Source organism: Crinia signifera, chromosome 7, assembly GCF_055691185.1.
Source record: "Crinia signifera chromosome 7, ASM5569118v1, whole genome shotgun sequence".
NCBI classification, from domain to species: Eukaryota; Metazoa; Chordata; class Amphibia; order Anura; family Myobatrachidae; genus Crinia; species Crinia signifera.
In genome coordinates, this window is record NC_139223.1 from 179,846,464 (window position 1) to 179,869,590 (window position 23,127).

The 23,127-nt window shown below is 46.4% G+C and overlaps 1 protein-coding gene across 1 annotated transcript in view; it reads left to right on the plus strand.

The window, feature by feature from the left end:
• Positions 1–23,127, plus strand: part of UBE2F (ubiquitin conjugating enzyme E2 F (putative)) — a 199,545-nt gene that overhangs the window by 71,283 nt on the left and 105,135 nt on the right. The window contains exon 5 of the mRNA XM_083154509.1: positions 14,003–14,070. Coding sequence (XP_083010635.1) covers positions 14,003–14,070 — 68 coding nt within the window. The remainder of the gene's footprint in view (positions 1–14,002; positions 14,071–23,127) is intronic.

A 23,127-nucleotide genomic window follows, 5' to 3' on the forward strand; every position in this document is an offset into this window, starting at 1 on the left:
CCACCTGTGTACCTGCCAGTGACCTGGAAAACGTGAACTCTGTGGAGTCCTGGGGACCGACTTTGAGAACCAATGAACTATACAGGGTTTCTTTACTAAGATGGAAGTCCTATTGAAGATGGGATGTTGCACAGAGCACTCTACTTATTTGTTTTTCACCTTCTAGAAGATACAGGTTGGGTATCCCTTATACGGATATCCCAAACCAAAATATTCTGAAATATATTCAGAATATTTCGGGTACCCCCCTCACACACACCTTTTTTCATACTCCCCTCGTCCCACGATGGCCACCGGATACATCTTCAGCAGCATCCTCGGTCCCAAGGATGCACGTGTGCCGGTGATGTCACCTGCGCACATGTGCAATGCATCTTTGGGACCGGGGATGCCGCTGAAGACAAATCCAGGGGACGAAGGTGAGTATGTAAAAAAAAAAAAAAATTCTGAAATCTGGACTAATCACTTATGCAAAATGCTTGTGGTCCCGAGCATTTTGGATAAGGGATACTAAACCTTAATAGAATCTGTTTGGTTACCCATAGCAACATCCCATCTTCAATACAACTGCCATCCTTGTAAATAAACCCAGACAACTGTAGTGGAATCATGAATAAAGATGTACTGTACTGGTATTAAAGTTATACCACAGGCCAGATATAACTTATTAAATTATGAACAGGGGCGTGGCAACCTGTAGATGGAACATGCATCATATTTGTATCGGCAAACAAACGAAATACCAATATACCAGTATACCAATGTATACTGTTCTTAAGGGAAATTTCAAGAAAATTCCAACAATGTTTAGGAATAGATTATCCCAAAGGATAGGCCCCCTATTGGTTAAGGCTGCCATACATCTACAGATCGATTGGGCTGGTTGGAACAAAAACCTGGTAATATCTGAATGGCAGTTTTTCAGCATTTCAAAGCAAATGGTCAACTGTCATCTGCTCTAATCCATTACCAGGTTTTTGTGCTAGCCAGCCCAATCTGACAATCGATCTGTAGATGTATGGCCAGCTTTAGAGCAGGTGGTACTTTAGAAAGCGTTGGAAGGTGGTATATTTGGGTTCGGTCCGCAGATGTGTGTACGAAGAGATCAGACCAGCTAAATCCACTTCTCTGTAAACTCAAATTCTCATTCCAGGGGCTGAGAGCCAGAGGATGTTTGAGATAAGTCTACAGCTGCTTAGTAAGAAGATCAAGGACTCCGAGACCGCCTTTCCTTGCTTATGTCATATGCTCATACGTATTCTGGCTCCTTTATGTGACCAGTGGAATTTGAATAGCAACCTTTGTATGTTTTCCAAGACTTAAGGAGAGATGTGAAGTGATAGCGTTTGAAATAGGTAGAAACTTTTTTTATAAGGTTCTACTGCATTTCCTCAGCTAGAATAGCTTGTATCACTTAAGTGACCCCTAGTTTAGGGAGCTGGTTAGTGCTAATGTCTGTTCTGGTTCTATCAGCGATGTAGGATTTTCAAGAACTTAAAATGGGGTTTCCCATTTACAGTGGATATTTTGGTTACCGAGCGCATTCATCTGGGCACGTCTCTCTTTGAGAATAATAGTAAGTGACAAATCCAGGAAAATGTGGTCTCCGGAGTAGGTTAGCATGGGTACTTTCCTAGAAGATGATATTTTCTGTTGTGTTTAAAAATAAATGAGATTGCAGTACAGCTGCTCTAGGAGCTTGGTAAGACGACTGCAGTGGTGCACAGTGGGTCTTTTTGCATTTCAGGTCATCTGTAGTATTTTCGTGTGTTTTGGAAATGGACCTTCTAGTTATTTAGTTAGGGCAGTGGTCCGGGAAACTGGGTAAATTACCCCAAATGAGGTAAAAATTAAATTCCTGGGGGTAATGGACGGTCGAGCTGCCGAAACACAGCCAGGTAGCATATGAATCTGTATGCATGCCCGCTGATGTCTCAGCAACGCGACCGTCCATTACCCCCAGGAATTTAATTTCATTGCATATAGAATCTATATATAGATTCTATGTGCATGCGCGGCTGTGTGTGTTACAGTACTGTAGTGTACAAGGACCTGACGCAGTGCAGTGTGTCAGGCCCTTGTGTGTAACACCCTTGCCTGTGTGATGCCCCGGTCCCACCTCCAAGTCTACCCGCTTCTTCAGTAGAGTTGACTATTTGCTGCGCCATCTTTGTAGCACGCAGTCTGTACTGCTGCTGCGGCGCTGAGTTTCCATCGCTAGTCTAGGTAAAACATTGCACAGCCTATCACTATATCATCTTGTAATACTGACACTAATAGTTGCCTGGAGGTCACATTATCAATGGCGATACCACGCACAGCCTGGCAGCCATTGATGATGATGATGAATATAACAGAAATATTTATATATGTTTTATGAGGGAGTGCGACCTATGGACAAAAATATATTGCTACAAGAAAAGAGAAAAGGAAAGTTTGTCCTTGATACGGTGCACCTCTATTGCTAAAATGTAACTTTTATTCAGTCATAATTAAAAAGGCTACGAAATATAAAAACACATACAACATATAGTGATATTTGGACACGACTGAGACAATATTAGTGTTTAAAAAGAAAAGGTGGCGAGCAGGTGGCACACTTTAATTAACACTTTTAATTTACACAGTTTCAATGACTGTTGTAAGTTTGGACCGGCGTCTTAGTGGTTAATAACTTGCTGTATTCAAACGTGAATCCATTAGTTTTAGCTATATAGCATAGGGTGCATTTGCTACATTATGAGACACTGTGTATCATTTTATTTCAGATGAAAACGTGTAACAAGTTGCAAGTGTGAGATTTATTGAGTACCAGTTTCAATGAGTGTTATTATAGATGTTAGTCTTTTATATTTTATATTGGTTGATTTAATGAATAAACTTGTTATCACTTAGCAGCTTGTAACCCTCTAAGGTCACTGGATGGTCCTTATAACAGACTTTATAATACCAGAATTAGACTTTTATTTCCCTCTATGGGGCAGATTGTAATAATATAATCTCATACACCGCTAGATAGCAGGTTGCCCACTCTATATGTTGTACAATCCACACCATGAATAAAAGTTCAATTTTAGTAATCGAGGTGCACCGTATCAAGGACAAACTTTCCGTTTCTCTTTTTTTGTGTACCGTACTAGAAGGATATATCATAAATTATGATTTCCTTTTCTTCAATCAAGGGGGTAACATAGTTTGGAATAAAAGTTTAAAAAGTTCCCTGACCCCTGAGTTAGGGATAATTAATACCCTTTTCACAATGAGGCATTACCTGGAGAAAAAAAAAAAATACAAGTTGTGTGTCATTTTAAATGAGACAACCCCATATTTTGTGCCTTGGCTCCACGACCCTGCTCTGAACCAGAGTTTTCCCTAGATATGTGCAAGATATGCTGCTGCTTGAAAGGGAGAGCTGCATGAGGTCCTTTTTAACTTAAACCGGGAACACCCTTTTAAGACCACAGCGAAATAACCCTGGTCATGGTCACATAACTTTGGGTCGACCCATTCATACCGACACACAGCCTGGGTTTATGTATGAGTGGGACACAGTTTCTGAAATATTTATGCATATGCTGTTTCTTCTGAGTGTATTTCTTGGTCCCCTTTATTTAAGGGACTTTATTAAGACAGAAGGCCTGTGAGCTTCTGTTATACTCTTTTTTTGGCACAGGAATCGGTACTCTTTACCTAGAAGGGCGCCAGCGATTGGAATCGCGGGCGTCGGGGGTAAAAAATCGCGGGTACATAAAAATCGGCTGCCCGCGATGACCGCGATTTTCCCATAGGGAACAATGTTAAAAAGGCTGATTGACCGCGATTTTCATGTAAAATGACTCAATGCCCGCGATTTTACCATAGGAATCAATGTTAAATGGGCTACAGAGCCCAAATAGGCACAATTAACCCTTAAATGTCCCCCCAAATTTTTAACGCCACCCCACGATCCACGCCAACCCGAAGCGTGGCGAGCGCAGCGAGCCCGCGAGGGTCGGCGGTACGCGTCCTCCGACCTTTTCATGCCCTACTATCCACGTCGGCGTGGAGTTGAGAATAGAATAGTGTGGCGAGCGCAGCGAGCCACCGAGCCCGAAGCGTGGCGAGCGGACGCGGATACCTTCACAGGTAAACGCGTCCCTTCGCGGACTTCACAGGTGTCCGCGTGGCCACGGACACCTGTGAAGCCCGCGAGGGGACGCGTATAACTGTGAAGGTATCCGCGTCCCCTCGCGGGGCGCGCTGCGCTCGCCACGCTTCGGGCTCGGTGGCTCGCTGCGCTCGCCACACTATTCTATTCTCAACTCCACGCCGACGTGGATAGTAGGGCATGAAAAGGTCGGAGGACGCGTACCGCCGCCCCTCGCGGGCTCGCTGCGCTCGCCACGCTTCGGGTTGGCGTGGATCGTGGGGTGGCGTTACAAATTTGGGGGGACATTTAAGGGTTAATTGTGCCTATTTGGGCTCTGTAGCCCATTTAACATTGATTCCTATGGCCAAATCGCGGCCATTGAAGCATTGAATGTAAAATCGCGGTCAGCACAAAATTTAACATTGAACCCTATGGGAAATCGCGGTGATCGCGGGCATCGCGTCGCGGCCGTTAATGTACTGCCCGCGATCACCACGATGGGCGCCCTTCTAGGTAAAGAGTACCCAGGAATCATTCATTTATTGTTGAAACACCTAGGACAGATATTTCTTGACATCCTGAAGTTTTGTATAATATGTTCGAGGAGTTCAACTTTTCTTTTTTCTTTTTTTTGAGGCAGATTCATTATTTTTATGACACTTGAACTTGAGCAAAGCAGTTTCCTCTGTTCCTGAATCGTGATAGGGCAGCATTGGTGACCGTTGACTTCTGTAAGAGTCTGAGAATTTATCTCTACAATATATTTTACAGTGCAACAATTCAGAATGTCTGTGCTTTAAGTAGTCATAGGGCAAAGGTGCTTAGAAATACAGAAATCGTGAGCCTAACTCTTACTTTCTGGGTTCTTTAAAAATAACGTTGTTTTTTTTAAAAAGAGCGTTAATGTGATTTGTAGATCTTTGATGCTTTATAACAATTATAATTTGATTTATATATCGCTTTTCCTCAGTCGCTTTATAGACAACAAAACAACATAGTACAAAGGATTTAGTTTTACAGCAAGTACAGTAATAAAAAAATAAACAAATAACACAATTTAGAGGACACAATAAGGATAATACCTTCTAGATGCCTAAGGCCCGTATTCAATGCGGCCGGCGAGGGGGTTAAACGGCGGGCATCTCAGAAAAACAGTGATCCTCGCTGTTTAACCCCCTCGCCGGCCGCTCACCCTATTCTACGTTCCGGGGGAATCCTTGCTGTCACAGGATGACGAGGATTACCCCAAACAGCGAGGCTCGCGGCTAATGCAGGGAGCCCGCTGCATTTCGCCGCGGGTTTCGCTGTTTCTGCGGCCGCATACGCCGATTCCCCCCTCGCTCATAAAATGGAGCGAGGGGGGAATCGGCGTATGCGGGGGGGGGGGCAGTTGAATACTGACGGGGCGAGCTGTGACAGCGAGCAGGCAGCCCTGCTCGCTGTCACAGCTTGCCCCCAGCATCGATTATACCCCTAACCCTAAGTCCCCCCCTCTAGCATCTAAACCCAACCCCCCCTTTCCCAGCCCCCCCCCCCCCCTTCCTGCTAGCAAGCCCCTCATACTAACCTGATCTATTCTGAGTGCTGGTACTGTGAGGGCAGTTTGGATGCCAGCGTCCACATACTGACTGCGGGTATGATAACCCCATCCCCAGTATATTGGTCTTCCTATATAAACGATTCGAGGAAGGTTTAATTGAGGATGCTCATAAATATAGCGATTATATTATATCACTAAGAAGCATAATGCTGAGTACTGCTACTAAATAATGACACTTCATGCAGTTAATTGTTGCCATGGCATTTATCAATCTGTTTGTGTATGTAAATGTTTTAATGGTGTTTGATTGATATGGTAATGTGTACATCTGCATGAATAAATTGTTAGAAGCTTTTACAGCAGTTTGTGCCCTCGCACCCGACAAGCCCCGCATGTGTATAATTCCATTGTGGGATTGCAGTATAGAGGGCTGCAGCTGTTGGGTGCTAGTCCTCTAATTATTCCTAATTATTCGTAACTCTTTCCAGCGGCTAGTTGCTGTTATTAAGTGGTTCTAAACTGTGCCTAATGTTTCCGTGGTTGTGGAACCCCAACACAGGCGGTGCTTTATAAATAAGTGTTAATGACCTATAGTCAACATTTTAAGGGCCCATTTATAATAAAGATTCATAGAATTATGCAGAAACTACAGTATCGCCGCTATGTTCTAATAGCCAAATGCAGGAGTTTTCACAGAAATCCACTATAAATGGCTAACTCCATTATCATCAGCGAGTACTACAATCTGATGTATTATGCGTCCGTAGATGACAAAAACTGCTTTATGGGTACTGTCAGATTCCCCGGAGGTGCCTTTCAGATCTGTAACAGACTCCTCCAATATGCCGAAGAAGTAACTCGTAGGGTCAACAGTTATTGGCGCTTCTGTAACAAAGCCTGAGTGGGCGGGGCCCTGCACACGAGGCCAAGATGACGGCTACTGCACTCATGGGGTTAACCTTCGTGTTCCTCTATGTTCTTCAGTCTTCCTTCTCTTCGCTTCTATCTCTCATTTCTAATTACCGGTACTTTTTTTTTTTCACAATTTTTTTATTTTATTTTTACTACATGGTTTATTCTTTTATAATTCAATTATTATATGTTAAAAATGCATTGCTTCTCCAGATGCTCAGTTGGTATACTTATATTGCGTCTGGTCATTTATGTATTGTACTACTTGTTCTGTATGGCTATCGTACAAAGCTCTGCAATAAAATCTACTTTAAAAAAAAACAAAACTGTTGGATCTAAAAGTCTCCGCCTGTAATACAAATCTGCTTTTTATTGTGATCTTCTTATCAGCATTGAGTCTCTATTATCCAGGGTGGTTTGGCTGTCGCTTATCAGCCATGGAGCCAATCTGATCTCAGCAGGAAATGTGCGCTCGTCTTCCAGTCGTTGTCATGTGGCTTCTCTCTGTGCTGGTTTGTTTCCTCCCAGCTGCGTGTTTCTTCCCTACGTCGCCTCCTGGAGAAGCTCAGTTGGGTGTGAATGATGCGCTCAGACTGTGCCCCCCCCACACACACACACACAAGGCCAGCGAGCATGTTAATGAGCTGATCACTTTATTGAGAGCTCGCTGTTGCTGATTTGCATATCACTGTTGGTCTATTAACTTCTCCTCCTGTTCTGCACAAAGACTGGGGCTTTGCTAACAAAAACGCTGGATCTCGTTTCGTCCGGAGCTCTTTCGCACTGACCCCACTGCTTATTTATTTATATCCGTACGTGTTAAATATAAATGAGATTCAGCAGAGACGTCAGGCCGGCAGCTGGGTGAGAGATGCGGGACACCGAGCCCAGTTCTGCTCCCTAATCTGAATCAGGCTAATGACTGGTTATGTATTTCAGCTACTGTAGATCTCCGTGTTCCATTGTTGGCGGCCTAATTAGTGACCCATTCCCACTGCGACCTTAATTTGGTTTATCTGAGACCTGGCAGTGTAGTTAAGGCACTGTGTACATGTAACAAAAATATGGGAGTGGTACAGAGGGCAAAGGAAGTACACCCCTGTTATTTGGGAAACGTTCCTCTTCTCCCAGTTTTAGAAAACTGGGAGAAGAGGAACGTTTCCCGAATAACAGGGGTGTACTTCCTTTGCTCTCTGTACCTGTGTTGTGGCACCATCGGGGGGGACACTCACATCTTTTTGTTGCTTGTAGTTCTCTTGTGTGTGGGATTGGGGTTACCACTGTTGGGTGTACCCACCGTAGGCTGCCAGGCGCTCCGATAAACCAATCCAATCTTTTTTACTGTGTGCATGTACTATATGTACCTGGATGCAGCCCCTCCTCTTTCCATACAATATACTATATAATACAAATAATTAGCTCCACCTGTGGCTATTTTAAAGTGTGTCAGTGAGTAATGAGTGCACCTCTGCACCTGCCAGGTGGCCTGGACAATGTGCACTGTATGGGGGTCCTGAGGACCGAGTTTGAAAACCCCTGCTGTAGAGGGTTCTCTATCAATTTACTGATGGATGTCTTTTTGTACGTTTTTTTTTTTTTTGTCGTTGTAACTATTTCATACTTTACCATCCAAGTGGAGGAATGCTTCTGTAGCGGAGCAAAGCATCTTACCCAAAGCGTGGCGGGTGATGCCCACGGGCCATTGCCAGCTGCTGGAGGGACAGTCTCCAAATAGCAAGGCTGTCCTACTGTGATCGGGACAGTTGGGGGTTATGCAGTGTTCTCTGGTGAGAACACTGGCGATATGACTAGGTTTTCACTGCATGCAGTCAAAATCAGGCAATGGTGACGTGCGGGACCACACACCGCTGCCGATGGGTCGGTATACGCCCAGAGCGATCGCTTAGAAATAGCCCTGGAATCGGCCCGTGTGTATGGGCCTTTAGACACAGGTTAGAAGTTTATAACATTGGGGCAGATGTATTAAGCCTGGGGAAGTGATAAAGTGGAAGGTGATAAGATAGCTGCTTCATTACCACCTTCCACTTTATCACTTCCCCAAGCTTAATACATCTGCCCCATTGTGTCAAATATAATGTGGATTTTAGTAAATCCACATAATCTATGCAGGTGATCATGGTGGATATGTATTACCAATCCCCGTAGCACTGCGCTCGAGCAGAGATGCAGAATGTCTTAGTGCTGAGATGTATTAGAGATTAGCTGGAGACGTTCTATGATATCTCAGCCCTGATCATGGTGGATATGTATTACCATTCCCTGTAGCACTGCGCTCGAGCAGCGATGCAGAATGTCTTAGTGCTGAGATGTATTCGAGATTAGCTGGAGACGTTCTATGATATCTCAGCCCTGATCATGGTGGATATGTATTACCATTCCCCGTAGCACTGCGCTCGAGCAGTGATGCAGAATGTCTTAGTGCTGAGATGTATTGGAGATTAGCTGGAGACGTTCTATGATATCTCAGCCCTGATCATGGTGGATATGTATTACCATTCCCCGTAGCACTGCGCTCCAGCAGCGATGCAGAATGTCTTAGTGCTGAGAGGTATTAGAGATTAGCTGGAGACGTTCTGTGATATCTCAGCCCTGATCATGGTGGATATGTATTACCATTCCCTGTAGCACTGCGCTCAAGCAGCGATGCAGAATGTCTTAGTGCTGAGATGTATTGGAGATTAGCTGGAGACGTTCTATGATATCTCAGCCCTGATCATGGTGGATATGTATTACCATTCACCGTAGCACTGCGCTCGAGCAGCGATGCAGAATGTCTTAATGCTGAGATGTATTAGAGATTAGCTGGAGACGTTCTGTGATATCTCAGCCCTGATCATGGTGGATATGTATTACCATTCCCCGTAGCAGTGCGCTCGAGCAGAGATGCAGAATGTCTTAGTGCTGAGATGTATTGGAGATTAGCTGGAGGCATTCTATGATATCTTAGCCCTGATCATGGTGGATATGTATTACCATTCCCAGTAGCACTGCGCTCGAGCAGCGATGCAGAATGTCTTAGTGCTGAGATGTATTGGAGATTAGCTGGAGACGTTCTATGATATCTCAGCCCTGATCATGGTGGATATGTATTACCATTCCCGTAGCACTGCGCTCGAGCAGCGATGCAGAATGTCTTAGTGCTGAGATGTATTGGAGATTAGCTGGAGACGTTCTATGATCTCTCAGCCCTGATCATGGTGGATATGTATTACCATTCCCTGTAGCACTGCACTCGAGCAGCGATGCAGAATGTCTTAATGCTGAGATGTATTAGAGATTAGCTGGAGACGTTCTGTGATATCTCAGCCCTGATCATGGTGGATATGTATTACCATTCCCCGTAGCAGTGCGCTCGAGCAGAGATGCAGAATGTCTTAGTGCTGAGATGTATTGGAGATTAGCTGGAGGCATTCTATGATATCTTAGCCCTGATCATGGTGGATATGTATTACCATTCCCAGTAGCACTGCGCTCGAGCAGCGATGCAGAATGTCTTAGTGCTGAGATGTATTGGAGATTAGCTGGAGACGTTCTATGATATCTCAGCCCTGATCATGGTGGATATGTATTACCATTCCCGTAGCACTGCGCTCGAGCAGCGATGCAGAATGTCTTAGTGCTGAGATGTATTGGAGATTAGCTGGAGACGTTCTATGATATCTCAGCCCTGATCATGGTGGATATGTATTACCATTCCCCGTAGCACTGCGCTCGAGCAGCGATGCAGAATGTCTTAGTGCTGAGATGTATTGGAGATTAGCTGGAGACGTTCTATGATATCTCAGCCCTGATCATGGTGGATATGTATTACCATTCCCCGTAGCACTGCGCTCCAGCAGCGATGCAGAATGTCTTAGTGCTGAGATGTATTGGAGATTAGCTGGAGACGTTCTGTGATATCTCAGCCCTGATCATGGTGGATATGTATTGCCATTCCCTGTAGCACTGCGCTCGAGCAGCGATGCAGAATGTCTTAGTGCTGAGATGTATTGGAGATTAGCTGGAGACGTTCTGTGATATCTTAGCCCACCAGCGACCACTATCCTCGCTACTGTACACCACATAAGCCCAGTGCTGAAGCTGAATATTACCACTCCTGGAGGGCAAGCTGTGCATGTGCGATAGTGTGCAAAACAAGGTGGCAGCGAGGCTGTGAAGTACCACCTAGCACCATTCTATGAAAGGGCTTTTGGTTAGGCGACAGTACTAGAAATGGGGTTTTCACTGCATGGATTCCCACTTCACTGTATTTTCCTGCCTGTCATCAAGGTTGTACATAAAGGTAGATACAGCTTTCCCTATGTGCTAGTACTAAAATGTGTACTCCTCGTCAAAACCAATTAATGTCTCCGTGTCCACCCCTGGGTATACTCCTAGCCCAGTCTGAGAACCGCTGTCCTAGTCTGTTCTGCTCTGGGACTCCATGAGACATTAAACATTATTACAGGACCCCATCAAGTTACTGCAGAATGATCGGCACACGTGTGGTAAGCAGACCGTACATGCTCAGGTTACTTGCGGAGGCACAAAATAATGGGAGGAGTAACAGAAAATTCAACTTTCCAGGCTCCTTGGATCACTGACAGAGATTGGAGAAGTCATCAGCCTGAAGATCTGCAACATGCTGAGATGGGCAGGACCCCATGCTGAGATGGTCAGGACCAACTTTGGCGTCCTGACCGACAGTTTGGGAATTGCTTTTCTAGAACATAGAATGGTAGTTGAGCTAGTATGGGCACTGTATACGTTAGTGGTAGCAATAGTTCACAGCATCTGCTACATCTACATTTTACCATTGCGTGACAAACACCTGTGTGACCTGTTGCAGAGTTGTGTAGCAATATTTTTGTTTGCAGTATGTTTTTACAAGTTTACAGAGTAAATTGGGTGGTTCCTAAAAGAGAAGGGTTGGCTAGAACCAGCCTGATACAGATTGGGTGGTTCCTGCAGTAGCTGGTCTGGTATTTATACATGGCGTCGGTGAAGCTACTAGAATAACAGCAGTAATCTGAAAATGGGCCAGACTTTCATACAGGCCATGTGAGCCAAAGCAAATAACTGGGATCTTACAGTAGAGATGTACAGTGTGATGTAGGGGTGTGACAGGGACATGGCTAATTGGTCACTTTAACTGAACATCGTAGGGTAAAAATTAGGTTAACATGTTCAAAACCTTGACACAAAAAGTCGAAATCTTTTCTTTGTGTTACATTAACCTTCATCCTAGCCATTCTTACTTATCCTAATACTCCCCCTAATGCCGAACCCTAACAGTCCCCTTCCACAGCCTAACCCTCCACCAAGTGCCTAACTATCACCTTCCAAAGCCTAGCCCTAACTCTCCACTAAATGCCTAACCCGAACTGTCCCTTTCCACAGTCTAACCCTAACCTTTCACCAAGTGCCTAACCCTAACCATCACCTTCCAAAGCCTAGCCCTAACCCTCCACCAAGTGCCTAACCCTAACTGTCCCCTTCCACAGCCTAACCCCAACCTTCCATCAATTGCCTAACCATCACCTTCCAAAGCCTAGCCCTAACCCTCCACCAAGTGCCGAACCCTAACTGTCCCCTTCCACAGCCTAACCCCAACCTTCCATCAAGTGCCTAACCATCACCTTCCAAAGCCTAGCCCTAACCCTCCACCAAGTGCCTAACCCTAACTGTCCCCTTCCACAGCCTAACCCCAACCTTCCATCAAGTGCCTAACCATCACCTTCCAAAGCCTAGCCCTAACTCTCCACCAAGTGACTAAGCCTAACTGTCCCCTTCCACAGCCTAACCCTAATCTTCCACCAAGTGCCTAACCCTAACCATCCCCTTCCACAGCCTAGCCCTAACCCTCCACCAAGTGCCTAAATCTAACTGTCCCCTTCCACAGCCTAGCCCCAACCTTCCACCAAGTGCCTAACCATCACCTTCCAAAGCCTAGCCCTAATCCTCCACCAAGTGCCTAACCCGAACTGCCCCCTTCCACAGCTTGGCCCTAGCCCTCCACGATGTGCCTAACCCTAACCATCCCCTTCCACAGCCTAGCCCTAACCCTCCGCCAAGTGCCGAACCCGAACTCTCCCCTTCCACAACCTAGCCCTAACCCTCCACCAGGTCCCTAACCATCCCCTTCTATAGCCAAAAGTTGACCATACATGAGGGTGATTTCTCTGAAGTTGCCCGCGGTCTCCCCTTGAGCTGCCCAGGAACCTCATACACCACTTATTCTGCTTCACTCCTGGCAAATTCCTTCTTAGATGGACAAAACCATGTGCATTGCAGGGGTGGGGGCAGATGTAACGGGTGCAGAGAGAATTAGATTTGGGTGAGTTATTTTGTTTCTGTGCAGGAAAAATACTGACTGCTTTATTTTTACACTGCAATATAGATCTCACTTTGAAGTAAAACCCCACCCAATTCTAACTCTCTCTGCACATGTTACATCTGCCCCACCTGCAGTGCACATGGTTTTGTCCGTCTAAGAAGGAATTTGCCAGAAGGAGTGAACCAGAATAAGGCCCCATATGTAGTCATTTTGCAAATAATGTATCGTGTACGATCCTCGCCAAGCCTGCCTTGGCGAGGACATATCTTTCCTGCAGCCCATGTGACCCTGAGGTTCCGATGCGATGTGCGCAGCACCGAGCATCACATTGAACCTCATGTCAATAACATGCGATTTGTAAGCTTTTTATACTGTTTATCGCCGCAATTGCACAAAAAAAAGTGACTTCTAGGATGGAGGCACAATGAGGAGGCGGGCCGGGCCTGCTGACTTTACTGTTGGGTGCAGGGCGGGCCCAGCGACATCACTGTTGGGGGCGGGACATGGACCGCCGACATCACTGTTGGGGGTCCGTTTCCACAGCCTATCCCTACCAACTGCTGAACCTTAACAGTCCCCTTCTATAGCCTGACCCTAACTGTCACCTTTCACGGCCTAACCCTAAGAATTGTAAAAAAAAAAAAAAAACTGAAAAACCATGTGGGGTTTGTTCCATGGCGACCATTTGACCCTTCCCACCTGCATCCATGTCAACACTGTTAACCTTCTGATCATGTCAACCATCTGTCTATCTTCCATCCAGTTACACTCAACAATATATATATATATATATACTAAAAAAGGTTCTATTTTATGTTACTGCTTACACAAACTGAATAGTTGAAGCAGCAGCGATTGACGCAGCTCTGTATCTCATGCCGGTCACTGATCAATTAGTTACAAGAGGAACAAAAAGCCAGATGAGTCTGTATGATGTGATGCTTACTGTGCGCGCACGTTAGAGAAATGTTCATACGCAGCGGTGTACTGTATATGGTTGAACACTCTCTTTATGACAAAGTAACAATGTGCAGCAACGTGTGACTGACTGCATTTATTAAACCCAATTTGTTCTGCTTTACAGATGAGAGTTATTACCAAGGTGGAAAGTTCCAGTTTGAAATTGAGGTTCCAGATGCCTACAACATGGTGGTGAGTGTGTACATGACTTATTCTCAAATACTGGATTACAAGTGTTCTGTTCCCCTACCTGCTGCCAGCCAGACTCTGTTCCCACAGTTCCGTTTCATCAGACATGCTTAAGTGGTGGGTGCCAAACTGGCACCCACCCGCCCTGCACTGGGGAGGTTAGAGAAACAGGGCCAAAATAGAAAAGGTCGTGGAAATCTGCACGGCACCAAAATAGGTTAGAAATGCGACGGTTGGTGCCAAAAAATACACTTGCACTAAATTTAACAATAATTAAAGTATCTTTATCTGTAGGGCGTAACTAGATCTTTGTAGGCCCCCATAGCAAAAGTTTGGAAGGGCCCCTATGTACCTCCCTATAGTGAAAAATGTATGTAGCACTCCCATAGCAGCTGCACCACCTTCACCTATAGTAACTGCACCCTATATATAACACATGTACCTGTGACAGGGAAGGTGGCCCCTCTCAGCTCTGGGCCCCATAGCAGCTGCACTCCCTGCACCTATGGTAACTACTAGACCCATGTATATAACACATGTAACTGTGACAGGGAAGGTGGCCCCTCTCAGCTCTGGGCCCCATAGCAGCTGCACGCCCTGCACCTATGGTAGTTACACCATTGTGTATAACACATGTAACTGACAGGGAAGGTGGCCTCTCTCAGCTCTGGCCTCATAGCAGCTGCACCCCTGCACCTATTGTAGGTACACCCTGTATATAACACATGTAACTGTGACAGGGAAGGTGGCCCCTCTCAGCTCTGGGCCCCATAGCAGCTGCACTCCCTGCACCTATGGTAGCTACACCCTGTATATAACACATGTAACTGTGACAGGGAAGGTGGCCTCTCTCAGCTCTGGGCCCCATAGCAGCTATACCCCCTGCACCTATGGTAGTTACACCCCTGTATATAACACATGTGACTGTGACAGGGAAGGTGGCCCCTATCAGCTCTGGGCCCCATAGCAGCTGCACTTTCTGCAGCTATGGTAGCTACACCCTGTATATATAACACATGTAACTGTGACAGGGAAGGTGGCCCCTCTCAGCTCTGGTCCCCATAGCAGCTGCACCCCTTGCACCTATGGTAGCTACACCCCTGTATATAACACATGTAACTGTGACAGGGAAGGTGGCCCCTCTCAGCTCTGGGCCCCATAGCAGCTGCACCCCCTGCACCTATGGTAGTTACACCCTGTATATAACACATGTAACTGTGACAGGGAAGGTGGCCCCTCTCAGCTCTGGGCCCATAGCAGCTGCACTCCCTGCACCTATGGCAGTTACACCTTGTATATAACACATGTAACTGTGACAGGGAAGGTGGCCCCTCTTAGCTCTGGCCCCATAGCAGCTGCACTCCCTGCGCCTATGGTAGCTACACCCCTGTATATAACACATGTAACTGTGACAGGGAAGTTGGCCCCTCTCAGCTCTGGCCCCATAGCAGCTGCACTCCCTGCACCTATGGTAGCTACACCCCTGTATATAACACATGTAACTGTGACAGGGAAGGTGGCCCCTCTCAGCTCTGGGCCCCATAGCAGCTGCACTCCCTGAATCTATAGTAGCTACTCCCTGTATATAACACATGTAATCATCAGCAGCTCCATACGGGCAGTCAGCGGATCGCCCGTACACACAGAATGAAGCACCTTTTAGATGTTTTGGGCATCGACTGTGTTGCTGGACCGACGCCCATATATGTGAGTGACTCAGATATATGGTGGCCAATGTTGCATTGATATATCAGCCATTCAATAGAACGGACCATATCGGCCAGTGATGTACGCACGTTAAGCGCAAGCTGTAATTGAATCGGGCCGGGCACTGCTAGAAGCCCACTGTATTTCACATGGCTAACTGAATATACCCCAATGCCTTTACCAACAGCTGAGTATATGATTAGATTATGATTAGAACATAAAGGTAAGCTAGGCTAAAGCTTGGTACAGTAGCTATTGATTTGATTATCCTACTGATCAAATGGTCATTTGTATTACAGTATGATAGCCTCTCCTTTAAAGAATACCCTCTTTGGAATACCCTCTTTGACACGTAGACAGTTGGAATTCCGAGGGTCATTAGTCCTGCATCGGAATTCCAACTTCTGGAACAAATAGGGGGCCAGTGCTACGAAGCCCCTTGCGTGACTTGCTGCACCCACGCGGGAGTATAGCCCCTGTCAGTCAAGATCCCAACTGTTGGGTACCAGGATTCCCATGTCTGACTAATGACGGTCAGAATGCCAACTGTCATCCGGCACCCTTTGGTTTTGTTAATGCATTGAGAAAGCACCCCATTGCCATTCTCCTTCTTCCAAAACAAGTCTGTGCTAGTGGATGTAATTAACTGAAATACTTGTGTCAGTAGCACCAAATTCCACTCTCATTGTAGGTAATATTGCAAACAACAACTTACAATACAAATTACAACTGTAATAGGAAAAAAGGCATCCAATGTAATGATACATTGATTCCGGTACACACTGAATGATGGATCATCGTTTGCTGGGTTGACCTGGCAATTGAAACATGGGAGTTCATAGACCATGGGTCTTCAAACTGCGGCCCTCCAGATGTTGTGAAACTACAAATCCCAGCATGCCTTGCCACAGTTTTGCTATAAGGGAGTGTTAAAACTGTGGCAAGGCATGCTGGGATTTTTAGTTTCACAACTTCTGGAGGGCCGCAATTTGAAGACCCATGTCATAGACCATGCATGTTCAAACTATGGCCCTCCAGCTGTTGTGAAACTACAAGTCCCATCATGCCTTGCCACAGTTTTGCTATTAGGGAATGCTAAAACTATGGCAAGGCATGCTGGGATGTTTAGTTTTACAGCAGCTGGAGGGCCACCGTTTGGCCATGCCTGTCATAAACGATAAGCCAGCTATACCAGTCCCATCCTAAAAATGGGACGACATTACCCAGTTTTTACCCAGCTTTCCCTTGAAATGTAGGGTATTCTATACAGGAGGGTACTGGCTTCCATTCCCCTACAGAATCCTCTTCAAACACCTCACACTCACATACAGGGCCATCTCTAATTCCATTGCTTCATATATCTCTAACCTCATCTCCATTCATACACCCTCCCGCCCTCTACGGTCAGCTGACGACTGTCGTCTCTCCTCCACCCTGATCACTGCTTCCCATGCTAGAGTACAGGACTTTGCCCGTGCTGCACCCCTTCAGTAGAACGCACTCCCTCGCTCCATTAGACTCTCCCTGACCTTGCAAAGCTTCAAACGGGTACTGAAAACTCACCTATTCATCAAAGCGTACCCTTCCACTGCATAAACCAGCTGGTTCTCCGACCCCTTGCCTGTTTACATCCTGCTATCTAACCACCACCCCCTCGCTTGCACCTCTTGTAATCTGTCTGTCTCCCCTTCCTACTAGATTGTAAGCTCCTCCGAGTAGGGCCCTCTTCCCTCCTGTTGTCAAAGCCCACTTCTCTTCACATTTCACTCACAGCTCTCCTTTACTCCAACACTCAGTGACCATCTTCGTCTGCATACTCATCTCCATCATTGGCCTCAAGCCTCTAGTTGTATGTTGATTGGGTCCTCACTACTTACATTTAAGCTGTAATGTGTATTGATCTGTGGCGCTCTTTATTTGTACTGTATTTTTGTTATTTATTCAATGTTATGCCAAGTTTTGTCTCCCTGTATTGTTCCTTGTGGCGCCTAAAATTATAATTATAATAATAATAATACTGTAATAGCCCTTTCACACCGCACAAATAACCCGGGTCACTGTGCAGTGTGAAAGGGCCTTTTGGACTCATGTCCAAATGGTATAAGTGTTGCTGTTCCAGATTAATTGTTATCACGAAACGGTCTTCCGATCTAGTATATAGATGTATATAATAATTCTGTATAGACTGTCCAGTTTCCATCGTACGTGCTCAGTGGGAACCTCAGCGCCCGTTTGACAGCTCCCACTACTAGGGAGAAGGGACAGACCTAGGAGAGGAGGAGAACCTTGCCAGCTCTACGTACCTGGGTAATAGGAGCATGTGACATAATGGGGGAGGGGTAAGCAGGGTCCAGGCGGAGCCACTGGCGGAATGGACAGACTGAGCTTTCCCGGCTGACGGGTAGTTAAATTATGATTTAAAATGAAATGAAAATCGGTACTCTTTACCTAGAACGGCGCCCGCGATTAGAATCGCGGGCGTCGGGGGTAAAAAATCGCGGGCATCGCGGGTACATAAAAATCGTGTACCCGCGATCACCGCGATTTTCCCATAGGGAACAATGTTAAAAAGCCTGATTGACCGTGATTTTACTTTAAAATGCCTCAATGCCCGCGATTTTCACATAGGAATCAATGTTAAATGGGCTACAGAGCCCAAATAGTCACAATTAACCCTTAAATGTCACCCCAATTTTTGTACGCCACCCCACGATCCACGCCAACCCGAAGCGTGGCGAGCGCAGCGAGCCCGCGAGGGGCGGCGGTACGCGTCCTCCGACCTTTTCATGCCCTACTATCCACGTCGGCGTGGAGTTGAGAATAGAATAGTGTGGCGAGCGCAGCGAGCCACCGAGCCCGAAGCGTGGCGAGCGCAGCGGATACCTTCACAGTTATACGCGTCCCCTCGCGGGCTTCACAGGTATCCGTGGCGAAAAGCGGACACCTGTGAAGCCCGCGAGGGGACGCGTTTACCTGTGAAGGTATCCGCGTCCCCTCGCGGGGCTCGCTGCGCTCGCCACGCTTCGGGCTCGGTGGCTCGCTGCGCTCGCCACACTATTCTATTCTCAACTCCACGCCGACGTGGATAGTAGGGCATGAAAAGGTCGGAGGACGCGTACCGCCGCCCCTCGCGGGCTCGCTGCGCTCGCCACGCTTCGGGTTCGCGTGGATCGTGGGGTGGCGTACAAAAATTGGGGGGACATTTAAGGGTTAATTCTGCCTATTTGGGCTCTGTAGCCCATTTAACATTGATTCCTATGTGAAAATCGCGGGCATTGAGGCATTGAATGCAAAATCGCGGTCAATCTGGCTTTTTAACATTGTTCCCTATGGGAAAATCGCGGTGATCGCGGGCATCGCGTCGCGGCCGTTTATGTACTGCCCGCGATGTCGCGATCACCGCGATGGGCGCCGTTCTAGGTAAAGAGTACCTGAAAATCTTATAAATCACATTCAAAATGTATTTATTCAGGAGGAACACGTTTTCCTTCCCTAGATTTTAGAATGAAGGTTTTCTGTTTTCCCGATATGAAGCGAAGTCCATAAATAAGAAATACAGTATGTGGGTAAGCTGCAGCTGGTATTATTTCACTGCAATTTATAGACTTTTCAAAAGTTACGCTGAAGATAAAAATCAATAGAGGCAGCGGACAGAAGAGTTAGGTGTCCGAGGGCAGTGTACCAGAAGGCTGCTTCCTGAGGTGTAACCGCTTCTGAGCTGGATTACCAGCCGCTGGCCTTTAATCTCCTTCCTCATCATGCACCTGCTTTTATTTATGGCCCTTATCAGCCGCCCTGCTGTCCGCCAGCCACGCTTAAGTGGCACATAGTGTACAGCTCCTGTATTCACAATACCCCTTTTACACCAAAAACCCTGGTCGGACCCTGGTCTTTGAATGCTGGAGTATCCAGGGTCTGACCCTGCTTTATACCCCATTTACACAGCACTTTGACCTGGGTCGGACCTGGGTCTGCACCATTTACACTGAACCTGGGTCAGCCCTGCCTTAAATAATATTTTATATATATATTTATAGAAAAATATATATATATATATATATATATATATATATATATAGAAATATATATATATATATATATATATATATATATATATATATATATATATATATATATAGAAATATATAATATATAGAAATATATAATATATAGAAATATATAATATATAGAAATATATAATATATAGAAATATATAATATATAGAAATATATAATATATAGAAATATATATATATATATATATATATATATATATCAGGGCTGACCCAGGTTAAGTGTTTTTTTTTTTTTTTTTTTTAAGGTGCTGGGGGTGCCGGAGGGTACCTGTCCTGCCTGCTGTGCTTGGTGTACCTGGGGGTGCTGGGGGGTGCAAGGGGTGCTGAAGGTACCTGTCCTGTCTGCGGTCGGATCTCAGCGGAGAAGATGATGTGCGCCGTTGCTGTACCACCCCCCCCCTCCCCGGCAGACGGTCCCTGCGGCGTGCGGCGTATGGAGTGTCAGTGGCGGGGGTCCCTCTGGCGCATGGGAACTAGTACTAGTTCCTATGCGCTGGAGGGACCGCCGATACTGACACTCCATACGCCGCAGGGACCGGCTGCCGGATGCGGGGGGGGGGGGGGTGATACAGCAGCGGCGCACATCATCTTCTCCGCTGAGATCCGACCGCAGGCAGGACAGGTACCCCCAGCACCCCTAGCACCCCCGTACCCCCAGCATAGCAGGCTGACAGGTACCCCCCTCTCCTCAGCAGCCGCAGGGACCCCCCTCCTCCCGCAGCAGCTGGGAACATCTTCCCCAGCGCTGCACGCTGTGGACCCGCTGCGGGTGCCTGCACCCGCAGCGGGACCATTTACACCGACATTTACACGGGTCCTATCCGTGTTCTACCCAGGTCAGGACCTGGGTAGAGGACCCGTGTAAATGGAAACGGATACCCCCCATTTACACCGCCGCGGATCCGGGTCTGACCCGCCGCTGACCCGGATTTTTCGGCGGTGTAAAAGGGGTATAACAAGTCTCAAAGATTAAAGGCGTTTTACTTGTTTGGGAAACGTATTCTTCCTATTGGCACATTCAGTACAGCACTTCTTAGAGCGATTCTCCCCCCCCCCCCGACCGCGGCAGCTTTACCTGTGTGTTACAGTAACCATTGCTTGTAATAGAACTAACAAACTGCAAATGTGTGGAGTGCAGGAGAGGCTCCTCTCTACAAGGGATTAAAGGTGTAGCAATTTTACTAGGCATAAAACATTTAATTACACAGCGGTCCTCTGCTGTGTACACATTGGGCGATACTTTCATTCAGCGGTTCCCAACCTTTTCTCTGTCTCCCGTCGCCCCTTGATTAGGCTTTTCATTTCTGAGTACCCCCTTCTTTCAATTTTAAAAATTATCCACAGTACTTACGAATGGAAGTGAAGTGAGCGGTTCGCATGGCCTTGCGCGTGTCCTTATATTAAGGAGTAGCGGAGGAGTAGTGTGCGGTCAGGAATCGGGTCCCTCTGTGTCTGGCCGCTGGCTGTGTACTGTCCCTGGTAGCGGAGGAGTAGTGTGCGGTCAGGAATCGGGTCCCTCTGTGTCTGGCTGCTGGCTGTGTACTGTCTCTGGTAGTGGAGGAGTAGTGTGCCGTCAGGAATCGGGTCCCTCTGTCTCTGGCCGATGGCTGTGTACTGTCTCCGGTAGTGGAGGGGTAGTGTGGGGTCAGGAATCGGGTCCCTCTGAGTCTGGCCACTGGCTGTGTACTGTCTTCGGGGTGCCCGCTAACACCTGTAGGATTAATGCCAATGCTTCCTCCACCTGTATCAGTGCCGGGCAGATGATCGCTGATGTCTGAGGGCAGCGCGGGTAGCTCACAGCGGATTTCTGGTTGTGCAAAAGCACCAGGAGACGCTGATGATGATGCAGACTAAACCGGAAGTGACGCAACGTGGTTCATCTCCATGGCAACGGGACTTTTTCCACCATTGGTAGAGTATTCCTCTTCTTCCTCCATTACCAATATTATTAAGAAGTGTCCCCAACCGGTCTCCACTGCTTTAAATGATCTACACGATAACGACCAGTCATAGTGACTTTTTTATGCATATCATCTAGTGTGTACGCACTATTATTGATGCGCGCTCCCGTGGGTCCTTAGCGACGTCCTCCGTTGTCTGTACTTGCAGCTCAATCTGAGGCTAAAGTCAAGGACCAGCTCAACGTCAATCTTTAGTGACGGTAAAAGATGCAGACTCAGGCACCAGTCCACGGTCTTTCATCACTAATTGTTGATGGGTATCTCTCAGACTTCTTTACCAGCGTCACATTGGTAACGGTCACTCGCTGTAGTTGCTTTTACCCCAATGATTGATATCGGTAACCTATTATCCCCGATAAAACATCGGCTGCGACAAACTGAAACATGTTTCCCGATGTTCTACAAATGTTTTTTATTGGGCTATCTAATTCGGATTGCTTGTCCAACTCCAGCTCTGCCTTCCAGGTCTCGCATAACTTCCAGACGGGATCTCTCAGCAGCGGAGTCCTGAGGAGTATTTTCTATATCCATCCCTAACCTTTAACCCTCCCCCTAGTACCAATCCCTCCCGCACCCTGCAGCATAACCCTAACCATCAGCACCCTCACACTGTTGACATTTCACATGGGGTAACGGTTCAGATGTCAACATTGTCAACATGTCCGCAGCTTTAGCCGCGTATACATTGTGGTGTAGACACCATTCTTAATATGTATTGAAATATATATATATTTTTATGGAACATAAAAAAAAAAAAAAAACATGCAACCTTTGTGTAGTCAAATGTGTTTTTATTCAATCATCATTGAAGTGTTGGCTGTGAATTCCGGGCCTTGTATGGTATTGGCATTGCCAGCTGATACCAGACAGAAGCAAGCGCTGCTGGAATGGTGATTAATGATCTTTCCCCATTTCGCATCCAGGTATTTCCTATCCCTAGGCCGCTGGCACTGCTCTGAACGAGATGAAGCTCTGAGATTTTTCGTTGTGTTATATGAACAATTTATTTGAAATAAATGCAGCATATGTCATGCCAACTTCTATTCTGTACAACCAACACGTCTGCCAGCTCAGGAAGGGGGCGGAATTCACGTTTATTATGTTATGTCAAAATCAATTTGTGTGCATACTAAAATTACATTTTTAAATGTCTCCTGGATTTAGTGTCTTACTCTAAATAGGTTAAATATACAGCGCAGCGCCGTTACAATGAGCTATAATTATACCTACTTCAAATCTGATTCAGTGATCATGAGGGTTTGGAAGAAACCCTTTGTTTCCCAGGGAGAAGGTGCAGAGAGAGCCTTCCCTTTACAT